The 14,904-nt window shown below is 37.9% G+C and overlaps 1 protein-coding gene across 41 annotated transcripts in view; it reads right to left on the reverse strand.

Moving 5' to 3' along the window:
* CADPS (calcium dependent secretion activator) overlaps positions 1-14,904 on the reverse strand; it is a 471,326-nt gene that overhangs the window by 140,685 nt on the left and 315,737 nt on the right. For 31 of the 41 annotated variants that reach the window (XM_032290346.1, XM_032290356.1, XM_032290353.1 and 28 more), the window contains exons 11-12: positions 12,669-12,881; positions 7,095-7,106 (exon numbers count right to left, since the gene is read on the reverse strand). In XM_032290346.1, the coding sequence (XP_032146237.1) occupies positions 7,095-7,106; positions 12,669-12,881 (225 nt within the window). The remainder of the gene's footprint in view (positions 1-7,094; positions 7,107-12,668; positions 12,882-14,904) is intronic. The other 10 variants (XM_032290331.1, XM_032290366.1, XM_032290370.1 and 7 more) reach the window with 1 other exon arrangement.

Genomic DNA, 14,904 nt, shown 5'->3' on the forward strand with positions numbered 1-14,904 from the left:
TTTCATACGTGGCCTCGGTCCCAGGCAGCTTTTCTTTCCCTCTCCCAGGCTTGGGGTATGGCTGTTAGCTTGGGTGATGGTTAGCAGTGTGACTTTCAAATGATGATTTCTCTTTTATTATTGACATTACATTAGTAAATCATTCAAACCTAAATTCATGGTATTGTCAGATTTATACCTCCTTATTGTTAGATTTTTAAAAATAATATTGTCATTCTGTACAGAAGCAGCAAGTGGTTCGTGTTTGAACGAGATGTGTCGTTTATGCCCAAGACTCACAGACGAAACGGTTTCCAGAAGGCAAGTTGAAGAATGTGTATTTTAACAGCCAAATCACTCCATTAGAATAATAAAACACAGCTTTTGGAAAGGATATCACATGTGCGGGAATTATATTAGAGAATATGAGAGAATCCTCCTTGCTGCATTAACTGCCTCAGATTGATCCTCAGCAAAGTGTTTTCAGCTTGAGGTTGGCTGCTTCAATCTAGGAGGCTTCTTTCAGTTTGGTTGTTCGGTCTCCAAACTACATTTCTTCTTTGACTTAGGATGGCCAGGAAGTTGTCGCTGGGGGGAAAGCTAGCTGCTTCTAGGGCATGTGTGTGACTCCTCCGGCCCAAGGCAAGTGCCTTAAACCTGCTCCAACTGTAGTCTCCCCTGGCATAATGACACTCTGCAACCCAGGTTACATTTCTCTATCCGCTCTGATGATAGATTCTGCCCTCTCACCTCCAACCTGTCAGTCCCAGATCAATTTAACTCGGGAAAAACTAAGCGTGGGGTACACACGAATTGCTCATGCTGTTTCATCCTCATAAAAAGCCTTAACCATCTCTCGCCTCCCAATTTTAACAGATAGATCAGGCATTTTGGCTAGCAGCAGCTTCTTGCTCTCGAATTTCTCAGAAAAGTCTGCAAGCTGACAAACTGGCCGGAGCCTTTCTCTGCCAGTTTGGCTTGGCTATTTTATTGCTCTTCAATTATGATGGTACAAATGGTCACTTAGCTCAGGGAGAGGGGGCCTCTTTTGTAGCTGATAAAAGAATATGGCACATGTTTCAAGTCTCTTACTCTGTTTATTTGTTGAAACTCTTGAAAACTTTGCTGATGACCTATTTCACGTTGCTGGCCACTTAGAAAAATGGATCTGAAAAGGCGACTTGGCTCCTCTATGAAGACCTGGGCTCAGACTCACTCCCCACCCCTCAATCCATCACAATGGCTCAATGAATGCAGCTTTATGGTGTGAACTCTAGGCTAAGAGTAAATCTAAAGAACAATTTCATTTTTTACTAACATTTTAAGGCAAGCTTATAGAAAAATAAGCCTAAAATCAGCCTGCTTTCATTTTCAAAAAGTAACGTCAACATAAAACTTCCTTTTCCTTCTTCCTTTCTTTCCTCTTTCTCCTGATCCACTTGTAGCATGATCCCAGGACTGGATTTAGGAGGTCTGGATTTTCGTTTGAGCTCTGTTTTTAAATAACTGTAGGATGCTGGCTGAATTGTTTAGCTCTCTGAGCATAGGTTTCCCTGTGTGTAAGAGGAGCTGAATTTTTAGTTCCCTTCCTGCTGTCATCGGCTGTAATTTAATGATCCTTAAGATCCCTTGCACACGATGTGTGGAATGGAGCTTAATGTGGTGGGAATTTCCAGCAAGTAAAGTGAGCAGCCTCTGGATTTTACTTGTCCCAAAGTATCATTTACTCAGAATTGGGCTCATTATTCCAATGGTTTCAACAACTCAAGAGCGTTTACAAGAGTGGCTGGCTCCCACAAAATGTTTGAGTTTCATTGAGCTTATATTTACTGAGCTTATTATATTGTAAAAAAAAAAAAAAAAAAAGGAGGAGGAGTAAACCGGGAGTGTGGTTTCAAGGTGTTAATGAAAAAACTCTGATGTTTAAGCTTATCCAAGCAGGGGTTTTGGTAGTTTTTGTTTTTGCTACATTCCCAGCCCTAGAACAGTACTTGGCACATAGTAGGTACTAAATACATATTTATTAAAATAATGTGTTTATCTTATCAGAATACAGAAATTCACTCTACTAACAAATATTTTTATTTCTTGATTTTGTGGAATATTTATATACGAAATTCACCGGAAACAGCTTATTTAATGGGAGCTAGCATAGCAAGTAGTTAAGTGACCTGGTCTAGGCAGGTCACAAACAACATATTTGAGACTAGCTCTGCCACTACTAAGTATGTGATATGAGGCAGGTTGCTTAATGCCTCTGGCCTCCTTGGCCTCATTTGTAAATTGAAGGTAATATTCAAGTCTATTTCAGAGAACTGTTGAGAGGATCTGATGAGAAGTACCCGGTAAGTACCTAGGGCCCTGGCATATATTAAGATCTCAATAAACATTAGGTAGGAGTAAACAAGTAGGATCCTTAGTGTTCGAAAAGCCAGTTTGTTTCTATTTCTTAGTGAGCCAGGATGTCTCTGAATGTATAGCTAATGTTCTATTCCTTCTTTGCTTCTTAAACCTTATCATTTCTAGGAAGCTGGGAGTCCTTCCCTTTCTCTCTGCTTTATGTTTCTTTTCTGCCCCTCTATAACCAATTCCTATGTCCTGTCTCTGTGTTTTCATTGGATTATGTTCCAGTTTCTCTGTGGTCAAGACACAGACATAAAATTGAATCCCTTGGTAGATATCATGTTCCTTGAGGGCAAGTTTCTAATCTGTTATTTCCTCTGCCAGCTCTTAGAGGAGCCAGGTCCTCAGGAAGGGTTATTAACTGACTTATTCTGACACCTTCATCCCAGGAAACTTCCCATTGACTTTATTAAGGAGTCACACACATGGGGATTCAGATGGTATCTTGCAAATCCAAAAGTAGGAACATGTGCTCTTAGGGGAAAAAAATCTTATAGAAGGAAACAGAATTCTAGGTGCAGGTGTCTTTGGATACCATTCAGATTGTCTGCCTGTGTCTCCATACATGTCTAGGACCATATGCATTACATATGTTGTCTATTTTAAAATAAAACACTGCAGTGGTCCAGCTGTTCCAAATTCTGTTTCAAAGAACTTGTGGGCGCTTCCCAAGCAACACCATACAGTCATTCTTGCACTGTCCCGGTCTGTTCTTCCACAATGTCACATAAAAAATAAATGCTCTTTGCAACTCCATTTCCCCCTGTACAAACAATTGGAATTGGTTGATTAAAGAAAAAGAAAACTCCAGTGTTGACATTAGCAGAGGGAAAACAGCCCAGAGCAAGAAGTATGAAAGAGTGAATTCCTGAATTCAGGACATTCTGGGATCACTTCCTTTGCCAATATTTGGCATGTGTCAAGAGAATGAAAATAAATTTGAACATCAGGTTAAGCAAAAAAGAATTAGGAGGGTAAATTGGCTGCTTAAAACCGCAGTGATGTTTGGATGATCGCTTGCTTTGGAAGATGCATACTAATGCTCTTTTTCATTAACTGTATTTATCAGTTTTCTAGAAATCAAAGATTGACCTTTTAAGAACCAACTTCAATCTTTACCTTTGTCAGACCTAGCCTTAGGAAGTAGTTCATAAGTCCTGCTTGGTCTGCAAGGGCTCTGAATGTACCAATGTACTGAGAGTGAGTTATGTGATTTTATAGGCTCTGTATCTAGGGCATAATTCAACACACCTTGCAAACATTGCTACCTGTTTCACTTCGGGGGTTTAATAGCACAAAGATTTTTTACTCCTTTGTGACATGGGCATAGGAGACTGACTTCAAACTAAGCTTGGATGGGTAGCACTGATATTGGTACCTACATTAAGAAACTTCAAGCACTGTCAGTCGTATCCACAATACAGACACGGGCTGATGAACACACAGACTTATGGAGAGCAGGTGCACTTTCAAGCAGAAACTAGTCTAAACCTTGGCCCCAAGTTTGCTTGGAAACAATTTTGGTTTGACATTTAAGGAATGTTGGGAAAACACTGGTTCCTAAAGTGATACTATTATGTGGGTTGTATACCCTCATTTAATTTAATTCGTTAAAATTCAAGTGATACAGTCCCTAATTGACTACTCTGTCATTTATGTTGTCCTTTGATCATGATATTTGCGTTCATTTCATGTTTGATAGCTTTTTCATTTTTTCCATATACTATTTTTCATGATCTATTCTCTCAATATCAAGAATACTTATGTGATCTTGTTTCTAACATATATATTTTTAGATGGGCTTGCAATAATGTCTAGCAAATAAATGTACTCTTCCAGGAAGAATAGCATAGTTTTCATATTTTTATTTTATTGAAATTTTCCTATTACTCCAACAGCTTAGGGATTGAAGATAAAAGGTCAGAGCTACCTTTTTATTTTATAAGATTACGTTTTGGAAATATTTCTAGGCTAGTGAAAAAGAAATTCTTTGTTGAAAATATGATTGTGTTATTAACAAACTATCTGAAAGAGGTTCTTCTCCCTCATGAATCCCTTTTGTAATAAGCTAGAAGTAGCTGTTTTAGCATTGAAATTTAGAGCACAGTTATAGCTGTTGCTACTCTTGATGGATGCTAGAGGCAAGAGAATAGCTAATGCAACTCTAAAGTCATCTGTGAACCCAAACTGCAAATTAAAAGGTGACTTTGTATCTCTCTTACATGGAAAATGTGTGCTTGTCATATCTGCTTGACAGTACAAGAGTGAATGTATGGTTTGGACAATAACGAACAATGACAGTAGTCAGCCTCATCAGAAGACATGAAATAAAGAAATGACAATGATTGATGGCAGCTGGTTGTTTACGGATTTTTCTAGAAGAGCTTTTCTTGGGATAGTCAAGTAACCAGGGGATGTTGTGCCCTGCCTGAGCTCTGCATAACAAGCAAAAGACTGGTCCTCCCATGACTGCTGCCTGGAGGCACAGATGGACCACTTAACTGAGAAACAACTTAATTCCTTCATGGTCCCTTCGGCTAAACTGGGCTAATATGACTCGTCAAGAGAGGACGACTTCTTTGGAAGCTCTCAAGGCTCACACTGCATCATGCAGAGATCTTGAATTTAAAACGACTATGGCAATACTCCCAAGAAAATAAGTGTGTGATGTTTATTTCAACGGTAATGTCTATAATTCTTTGTCAGACAGCTGCTTTGAGTAAAAATCATAACAGAGATTTTGTCAATGATCTCAAGCAAAATATATAAATGATCTTACTTTTTTCCTGCTGTAGTTATATCAACTTACAGAATACTCAATGTGTTTATATTCACTCCAACATGAGCAAAAATAAATTTTCTATACCTGATTAATACTCTTACTATAAATCAGGATAGGGCATGAAAATACTCAACTAACTAATAAATAATATGTTAAGTATGTCTGAAGTAGTTAACAGTGAGGTGAACCTTCATTTAATATGATCTGTTTAGATCAAATTACAGTGTTTGGAAAATTTTAGACCTGATTGTGGGAATCTATTCTTTTAAAAAGTGATTTCCTTTTACAATGAAAAGGAACATGGTTTATAGTATGGCTTTGGGTCATATGAATTATGTTAATATTGAATTAATTATTTGATATTGCATTCCTGCAACATAGCAACTGCAAGTTGACAATATAAGAAGATATAGCAAAAATTTTATGAGCTAAAACTATAGAAAGGAATTAAGGCAAACAACTATTTAAAAATCTACTAGGATAGCAATGCGTTGTTGTGCAAATACATGTAAATTAGTTTAGAACAGAATTCATTCAGTCATCTATTGATCCATCCTTTCTTTCATTCTTTAAAAAATGTATAGCAAAATCCTAAATTCCCACTAAGTTTACTTTCTATGATAAGCCTTTTAAAATGCCTCATCAGACATTCAAGAAAAGTAAAGTTAAATTAAGTATCTGCTTGAAGTGTTGAAAAAAGTCTGTCTGCTAGCCAGGGGTACATTTATGCAAAATAAAAGAAAAAAGAAAGAAAGGGAGGAAAAAGCAAATTAAAGAAGGAAAAAAAAAGAATTTGAAGAAAAGACTATTATTAAATGGTCAGGAGAAATGATATGACCTACTTCTTCTAAATTAGCATTCAGAATACTCAAATACATATTTGCCTGCTCTCTTGACCAATTTTTCTAACTCCCTCTAATGTCAAGTCTCCTCAACACATTTTTGGTTGATAGCTTTTTTTCTATATAAATTAAGGAAGTGTGTATTCTTTTTTTATTAATAACTCAAATAGTGAAGAGAAAGATTTTTCTAAAGTTTTAAAGATTCCTTTTTCTCTTACATGGGTATTTTTAGAAAAATACAAATACAAATGATGTCAAAAAAGTTATTGTTGTCATTGTTCTTGTGGGAGTAGCAGAACGACATTTGAGACCAGAGGTTAAAACCCTCCTTGGCATTATAAGATTGTGAATCCAAAGCATTTGCAAATGAGAGACATGGATTCAGCCATGTCCTTAATTTCCTGTTTTTGTGTGTGGTATTCCCATGTATTGTAGCTCTTCTTTCAAAATTAATCCTCCATTGGGTCTTACATTAGAGCACACTCTAAAGCCAGGTAGAATGAATTCTTTAGTGTTCAGAGAATGCATTTACTTTCTTAATTGGGTTTCACAATTACTTCCAGTCTTGCTCAGTTAACATCTATGGGTTTCCTACCCCACTTATTTTTTAAGGTATCCATGGTTACCACACCCTTGGTACTCTGGCCATTCGAATCTTTGGAATGGGAAAATAAAAACAACAACAACAACAACACATTATCAGAGTGCAAAATGATCTGTTTTCAGGCATTAAGCAGTCAGGTAGCTGTGAATTCCATGAAACAAAGGCATTATTTGCCATTTCGTTATGATGTTAATTAATATTCTTGGAATGAAAAAAAAAATTAGATGTTAATGGCTGGCTTTACTCAGAGGATCATTTGATGCCAATATGAAAGCCAAGGAGAGGAGGCAATTATGCACACATCACATGCATCCTAATTTCAGTACGGAAGCTTACATTTCAAACCTAAGGTCAGGAAAATAACATGAAAAGTTGTACTACAAAGTCTAGACATGAGGAAGATTTAAGGGTGGGAAGCACATTGCAGGTGTCAGATAATCTAGTCTGATTATCTGAGCTGTGCTGGCTATAGGGGAGCACTTACCCTTCAGTCCAGCTAGAAGTTAGCAGGGTAAGAAGGAACAAACCAGAATAACATAAAGACTAGCAACAAGGCTCAGGAAAGCAGACAGGAGTTCTAACCTAGCAGCCTAAGTTCTTGGGTTCGAGCAAAGATTGAACAAGAAAACTTAAACGAAACAAAACAAAAAAAACAAAATCAACCTCCCCCAAACCAACAGTAACCCAAATCCCCTTAACCATTGAAGACATTCAGGTGGTCGCAAAAAATAGAACAATTCTCAAAAATACCCAACATTGGGGTTCTATGATGTGATTAACAGTTATTAGTTGAGAAACAGACATTAGAATGACTCATTGCAAGTGATATATTAAATAACCATTGACCAAATGTCAAAGCTTAAAATACCCTCTTCCCCCCACCCAACCCTAATCCAAATGAGAATTGAGGTGCTAATTTTAACTGTTCCACTAACACATAATGAACAGGGAATAAGGTGTCTCAATGAGAGGCCACATGGCATAATAAATCGTGGAACACTCAACTACAGATTTGGACATTGTTTCCAAGGTAAGCAGCATTGGCTTTAAAAATTGGAGAATTGCAAGTATTCGTTTAAAAAAGTTGTATAGCTAGGTACTGACTTAATTTTGTTAAATTTTAACAAAAAAGAAAAAAATTAAATCAACAATGACACACATAAAAATACCACAAAAGAACAAAAAAGTTTTAAAGGTTGGTGAAACCCTCCCAAAAATCTTTGTAGAGTCACACACAAACTAATGAATAGCAGGATCTATTTTTTCAGTTTTTACAATTCCACATAAATACCCCACTCCACTCTTTTAGACATGTCTTTTCATTTTAAAATTGAGCTTTTGAAATTGCAAAAAATAAAAACTGCTAAACTGAATTTAGAAAGACCCAAATAAACTCACAATTACTCCCAAGTTTTCCAAACTGTAAAAACGGTCCATTCTTAAGTTTCCCTTAAACAGAGAGCGACATGACAAGACTGGAGTGTTTATTTTTCTCTACCCCCAAAATATTTCCATATTGCTTCCCTTCTGTATGTAGCTTTCCATTTCTATATAGCTTCCATTTGTCTTGTAAATACTAATCAAGCAATTATAAAGTTAAGGCACTGAAAAGTGGATGTTCTTAAATCTTATTCACTAGTAAGAATGGCAAGAAGTACTTTGAACAAATATTCAAAAACAAGATTTAATGAAATGTGTGCAGAGTTAAGTACTTAACGACCCTTACCTTTTTGGAAGTCAAGGAAACCTTTTTAAAATGCAATACTTGATTTCTTTTTTAACATTTTTTTCTTAGCTAGAGAATCTGTGATTGGCTTAATTTTTGTGATGTGACTTGATTAAAATAAATCAATGTATAGATTGGCAACGAAATGTAAGTGAAGAACTAAAATTTGTTCCTTACAACTATGTTATAACTGTTTTTCGTCTTTCTTGCTTTGTAGCATGTGGTGACCAATCCATCCTGCTTTGCTCAGGATTGAGGGATTTCCTGGGACACAGGATTTTCAGTGCTAAAAGCAGAGACATCTTGGGTAAACCAGGATGGGTTGGTCACCCTAAGTAAGAATCAACACTGTGGCTTTGACTGAGATACCCATGTGTGAGGATTAATCTATTTAGTAGGGACCCTTCAAACTTTACAAATTACAGCAGCTGTGAAGTAATTATGAACTAACCACCATTCTGTGGCAGAAAAATCCACTAAAAATTATGATATACAATCAGCCCTCCTGTATCCATAGGTTCTGCATCCGTGGATTCAACTAGTGGTGGATTGAAAACATTCAGAAAAAAATTACATTTGTACTGAACATGTACAGACTTTTTTTTGGTCATTATTTCCTGAAAAATACAGTATAGTAACTATTTACAGTACATTTGCATTGTATTCAGTATTATAAGTAATCTAGCTAAGTTTCAAATTATATGGGAGGATGTGTATAAGTTATATAAAAATAGCAAGCCATTATATGAAAGGGACTTGAAAATCCATGGATTTTGGTATCTGCAGGGGGTCCTGGAGCCAATTTCTACTGAGGGAGGACTGCACTCCCTCATGTCTAGCCACTTTTTTTTTTTCTTTTTTTGGCTGCTGTGCATAACTACCCAATGATACAATGGAATGTATAATTCCTGGTTCCTTTTTTGATCTTTTTGTAGATGCTCAGGTATAAAGTTTGGGTTGATTAAATCCTAACTGGTTTTCTCTTCTGTCCTGTAAATTCTAGGAACAGGTGCTACAGTGGCTGGTACTCTGGCTACTGTTTCTGTTAAGTGTTTAAACTAGCAACCGATAGAATTTGGAGCAGTGTTGAGGCTCTGTTGCAGGGATAATAAAGTAATCACAGGACGACTGGGATCAACGCTATTGGACTCAAGTTCTGGGTGAGGGCTGCCATTTATTACATGGCCACTGTGTACAGTTGAGCAGGCTGGGCACTGCAGAACTCAATGTGTACCATTCACATTCTTGTGTATGTGCAGGGTGTTTCGGGCATTACACAGTCTCCATAGCTGACTGTAGTAGCTTGTTCTTTTAGAACCTAGTAGATGTAGCAGGGCCTCATGCTCTCCGGAGATTTCCTGTTCATAGGCAGTGATAAAGGAGACAGTAGAGAAGAAGGTAGATCTACCATCAGGTACTGATAAATCCCAGAGGCATGCCTGATCTGGCCTTCTCACTCATCTCTCAGCCTACTTTACATATATTCCCTAGGGATGATATCATTCACTCCCCAAATTTTAACTTTTAGAATATTGCTTTGGTCGCTCCATTTAATAAAAGTTCCCCTGTTTCAACTAGAGTAGTGATATGCATGAAGCTGTGTGTATTCAATGGAATCTTTCTGCTGATGCCTAACAATTAGCATTCTAATTTCACAACTAAATGAATCCTATCCACAGAGAGAAATCTAAATCAAGAGCTCCTGTGCATTTTATGAAGAGACATCTCTTCTTCAGCAGCTTCCATCACAGGTTTCCTTTTTTAATCACTGTCTTCTCTCTAATTTTACTCCTGAATGTCCTTCCTCTTCCTCTTACTGGAGAGGAAAAAGTGGGGTCAATAGCAAACCATGCAGCAGTTTGTTAATCCGGGCAGATGACAGAAGAGAGACACTGAATGTAAGGTGAAATGACTTTAGAGGAAATGAAGATTATTTGGAAATAAGACCAGTATTTTCCAAATATCACCTGAGATACATGCTTTATGAGGTTGACTTGAATGATTATAATTAGAATTGTTTTTCTGATACATGGATAATTCCTTTTCAAGAGGTTATGATAGGATGTGCTGTTTCCAAATGTATTCCTTTCTCTCCTTCTCACTCAGTCACCACTCAATGACATTCTTCATGGTATTTCCCAGTGTCTAAAACTCTCTTATTTATCTGTTCACTTGTTTATTATCTAGGCTTCCCCATTGGGATGCAGGTATTAAAAGAGTTGGTACCTTGTCTGTCGTTCTCATTAGCATATCTTATCTCTACACAGTGGCTCAATGACCTAGAATGAATGAGTTCCATACTGAAGTAAAAAATCATCATGATTATTGCTAAAAATGAAACTTGTACTTGAGTTATCTCTAATTGACTTGATATTCAGTGTAAGGCAAAAGATTCTTTTTAGAATGAATGTTTGGAACAAAAATGAATTACTTTATTTCTCCATTTTCTTTATTTTAATAAATGTCTCCAAACATTTACAGGCTTTCACCTTACCCTGTGTATAGAAGTATTGATAGATAAAAGCCATTTTAGGTAGTAAGAGGACATGGAAAAGGGGCAAGAAATTAAATGTATGCAGAAGTAAGAGGAGAAAAAACTTGAGAAGCATACTGGGCAAGGTGGAAGGAGGGGTTTTGTCATAGTTTTTTTTTTTTAAAACAACAATTAAACAAATATTGGGTATGATTTATCTCAACTAATAGCTATTACTCTCTTTACTGCTCCCAAGTAAACCTAAGTGCCAGAAGATGTTAGAGAATATAAGAAGAGTGGAGAACTTGGTGGTAGGTGTGGGCAGAGGGCTACTCCTTTTCCCTCAAGTCCTACCCCAATCTCTTTCTTATTCTTTCATGATTTTCTGTGTGGAAACTCACAGTAATTATATGATTATTTCACTGTTCCATAAGGGCATGCATCACCATCAGTACTGGACAGGAGTTCCTGGGAGCACCTGATAGAATTTGCAATCCAAAAGAAGTTGTATTTCCTGATCAGCAAGGGTGTTGCAAAGTGTAAGAATATAGTCTTGTTGACAGAAGTGGGCATGGCTGTAGAATTCACTGAAATGCAAGTTTACCTCTATTTAGTAGTTATAGCTGCAAAATTATTCCACCCACATCCATATTTTGTTTAAGAGCAACAGAGGAGAGATCGTGCAACACTGTGTTAGAGGTTAAGTCTCTGCGTTTGCTTTTCCTTCAAAGGCAATTCTCTTTCCTCAAATATTTGCGGAGCTGACTACCTATCATTTGAACTTAAGCTCAGGGAAAGCTTCTTTGATAGTCTAACATCTCTCCTTCTCACTCAGCCACCACTAAATATTTGACTTCATGGTATTTACCAGTCAGTGTCTGAAACTCTTATTGATCTGTTCACTTGTTTACTATCTAGGCTTCCCCAGTGGGATGCAGGTAATATTGGAGCTGGTACCTTGTCTGTCCTTTTCATTAGCATGTCTTTTCTCTACACAGTTGCTCAGTGACCTAGAATGAATGAGTGAATTCCATACTAAAGTAAAAAATCATCACGATTATTGTTAAAAATTATTGTACCTGAGTTATCTCTGATTGACTTGATATTCAGCATAAGGCAAAAGATTCTATTTAGAATGAAAGTTTGGAACAAAAAAGAATTACGATATTTCTCCGTTTTCTTTGTTTTAATAAATGCCTCCAAACATGTACTGGCTTTCACCTTATCCTGTGTATCAGAGGTATTGATAGATACAAGCCATTTTAGGTAGAAGACATGGAAAAGGGGCAAGAAATTAAATGTATGCAGAGATAAGAGGAGGAAAAACTCGACTATGAACTGGGGCTGTTTAAGGAGACGGTTTCATTTTTGGGTCTCTGGTATTTTAGCTCGGAATGGGATTTTAGGTACCATGTTTTGTTTTTTCACTGCATGTGATAATGTCATCATTTATTTTTAAATGGTTCTAAATTGCAGATTTAAGTTGATTTCAAATCATCCCTATTTTTAAATTACTTTTAATCGGAAGAAATGAAGCAAGGACATACATAATCTACTATATTTGAAGGACTCAAACAAATACATGTTTGGCTGTGAATTCCATACTCTCACCAAAACAGAGATAAAAATCCACCTAAAATACACTTTCCTTCATTTAGTCCTTGTGGGAGAAGGTCAAGTATTGCACTTTAAAATTACTTTCATCTAACATTTGTCCCGACTTTCTCCCTGAATTCACTATATGTTTTCAGCAAACATGATTTTATAAATTTTAAATATAAAAGCGACTATGTTTTCTAATTCAACTTTGGAAGGTTTACTCTACAGAGTTATTTTTGTAAAATGGCATATTTACTTACAAAATTGAGAGATAGGGGCATCCAACTGAGGCACATTTCCTCCCTTGGCATTGAGTTTCTGGACTTGGGTTGGGGGCACAGGCTTGTGTGACTGCCCCGTGGCCCGATACATGGCCTGGACCCACAGGATGCGGTCTTGTTCATCATCACTTGCAAATATCACGGTGTCTCCCTCCTTGACGGCATTGAAGAAGGCTCGGCCACCCTCCAAACCTGGAAGAAAAGGGAGTAACAACTTCTATTAAGCTGAGCTGCGACATTCTCAAATGGACCCAGACCTTGGAAAAGTAGTTTCTGCTGCTTTTCCTTGAGGCAGAAGAGGAGGGTAGCAGTTAACTTAGGATGTGAAGTCTGAGACTCACTTGGCCACAGAGTGGGACTGTGATGTTGAAGAAGTGTCTCCAAGCCTGGTTCTTATCTTTTTTGTGTCCTGCTGGGGATAGAACTGACAAGCAGGCAGCCTGCTTGCTGGACAAACATCTGCCTATAAATATACCATTTTTTCCTTCATATTTAAACACAAACAAACAACAAAAACCTCTCTTTACCTCATCTCTCCCTTCAGCTACTGTTCTATTGCTCTTCTCTTTATAATGAAAGGAAAACCTCTACCAAGGCTTTTCGAATTTTAGTACCCATATGAATTCCCTGGGCATCTTGTTAAAATGCAGCTTCTAATTCAGTAGGTCTGGAATGGAGCTTGGGGTGCAGCATTTCTAACAAGCTTTCAGATGATACAGATGGCGCTGGTCTGAGGACCGCATGTTGAGTAGTAAGGGTCTCTCCCCTCCTCTTCTGCTTTACAACCCCTCCAATTAGGCTGCTGCCCCACTGAAACTTGTCCAGGTTTCAGTGGACACATTGCTGAATGACCAGTGACCTCCACATTGCTGAATCCAATGGTCGATTCAAAGTCTTCATTTTACTGGGCCCATCCACCTATCAGCAGCATTTGCACTCACTCCCTTCTCTTCAAGATGCTTTCTTTACTTAGCTTTCAGGAAACCTGACTTTCCTCCTACCTTCCTGGCTGCTTCTCCTTAGTCTTGTCTGCTGGCTCCAACTCCTCTTCTTCCTGATTTTTAAATGCGGGCATGCCTTGGCCTTCTGTCTTTGCCCATCTTTTCTTCTTTAGCTATACCTTCTCTCATGGTAATACCATCCAGCCTTTAAGTACCATGAGTATGCTGATGGCCCTCATATTTCTCCCTCCAACCTGGACCTCTCCCTTGGACCCCAGACTTGAACATCTTTCTTGACTTCTCCCCATGGATATCTGATAAACATCCGAAGCTTGTCAAATCCAACACTGAACTAACTCCTGGTCTTTCTCCCTGATCTCCTCAGCAAAGCTGAGTCCATCTCTCTTGCCACCCAAACCCCCAATCTCAGGGTCAATTTTGACTCTTTACTTTCTCTCACTACCCACCTCAAACAGATCATAAAATTCTGATGATCCCACCATTAGGACGTTACCAGAATTTGATGACTTCTTCTATCTCCAGTTGCAGCCATCATAAGTTTAGCCATGATCATCCCTGGATTATTTTAAGAGCTTCCTATCTGACCTGTCTGCCTTGATCCTCACTCTCTGTAGTTGATTCTCACATGGCAGCCGAAGTCCTTGATTTAGCACTACAGCCAGGTCATATCACTCTTCTGTTCAAAACCTGCCAGGAGTTCCAGCTTCCACTCAGAGGAAAAGCACTGGTTCTGACAAGGCCTGAAAGGCCCCATGAACTGGTCCTCTGCCACCTCTAACCTTCTCTCCCAGTAGTCTCTCCCTCTATGCACACATGTAGTCACTTCATTGTAGCCACACTGGCCTCCTGCTCTTCCTCGAATACCACAGGCATGTGCTCAGCTCAGGACCTCACATTTGCTTTTCTCTGTGCCTGGAGCACTCTTCTTTCAGGTATCTGCATGATTCACACCCTTATCTCCTTCATGTCTTTTCCTAAACATCACATTCTTGATACCTTCCCTGACCTCTACTTCTTGTGACCTATCTCTTATCTTATTTTTTCTTTATTGTTATTACTTTTTAGCAAACTATATAATTTACTCTGCTTCATAAGTGCAGATAGGTTGTTTTGCTTACTGCTGTATCCCTGGTGCCTGAATAGTACATGGCACATAGTGGGTTCACAAGTACTTGTTGAATAAATGAATGTGCTCCAAAATCATCTTTCTCCATGAGCAGTTCTCAAGGTTAAATTTTAGAGATTTGATATAT

Source organism: Sapajus apella, unplaced genomic scaffold (assembly GCF_009761245.1).
Source record: "Sapajus apella isolate SASKATOON/1434 unplaced genomic scaffold, GSC_monkey_1.0 scaffold23, whole genome shotgun sequence".
Classification (NCBI taxonomy): Eukaryota; Metazoa; Chordata; class Mammalia; order Primates; family Cebidae; genus Sapajus; species Sapajus apella.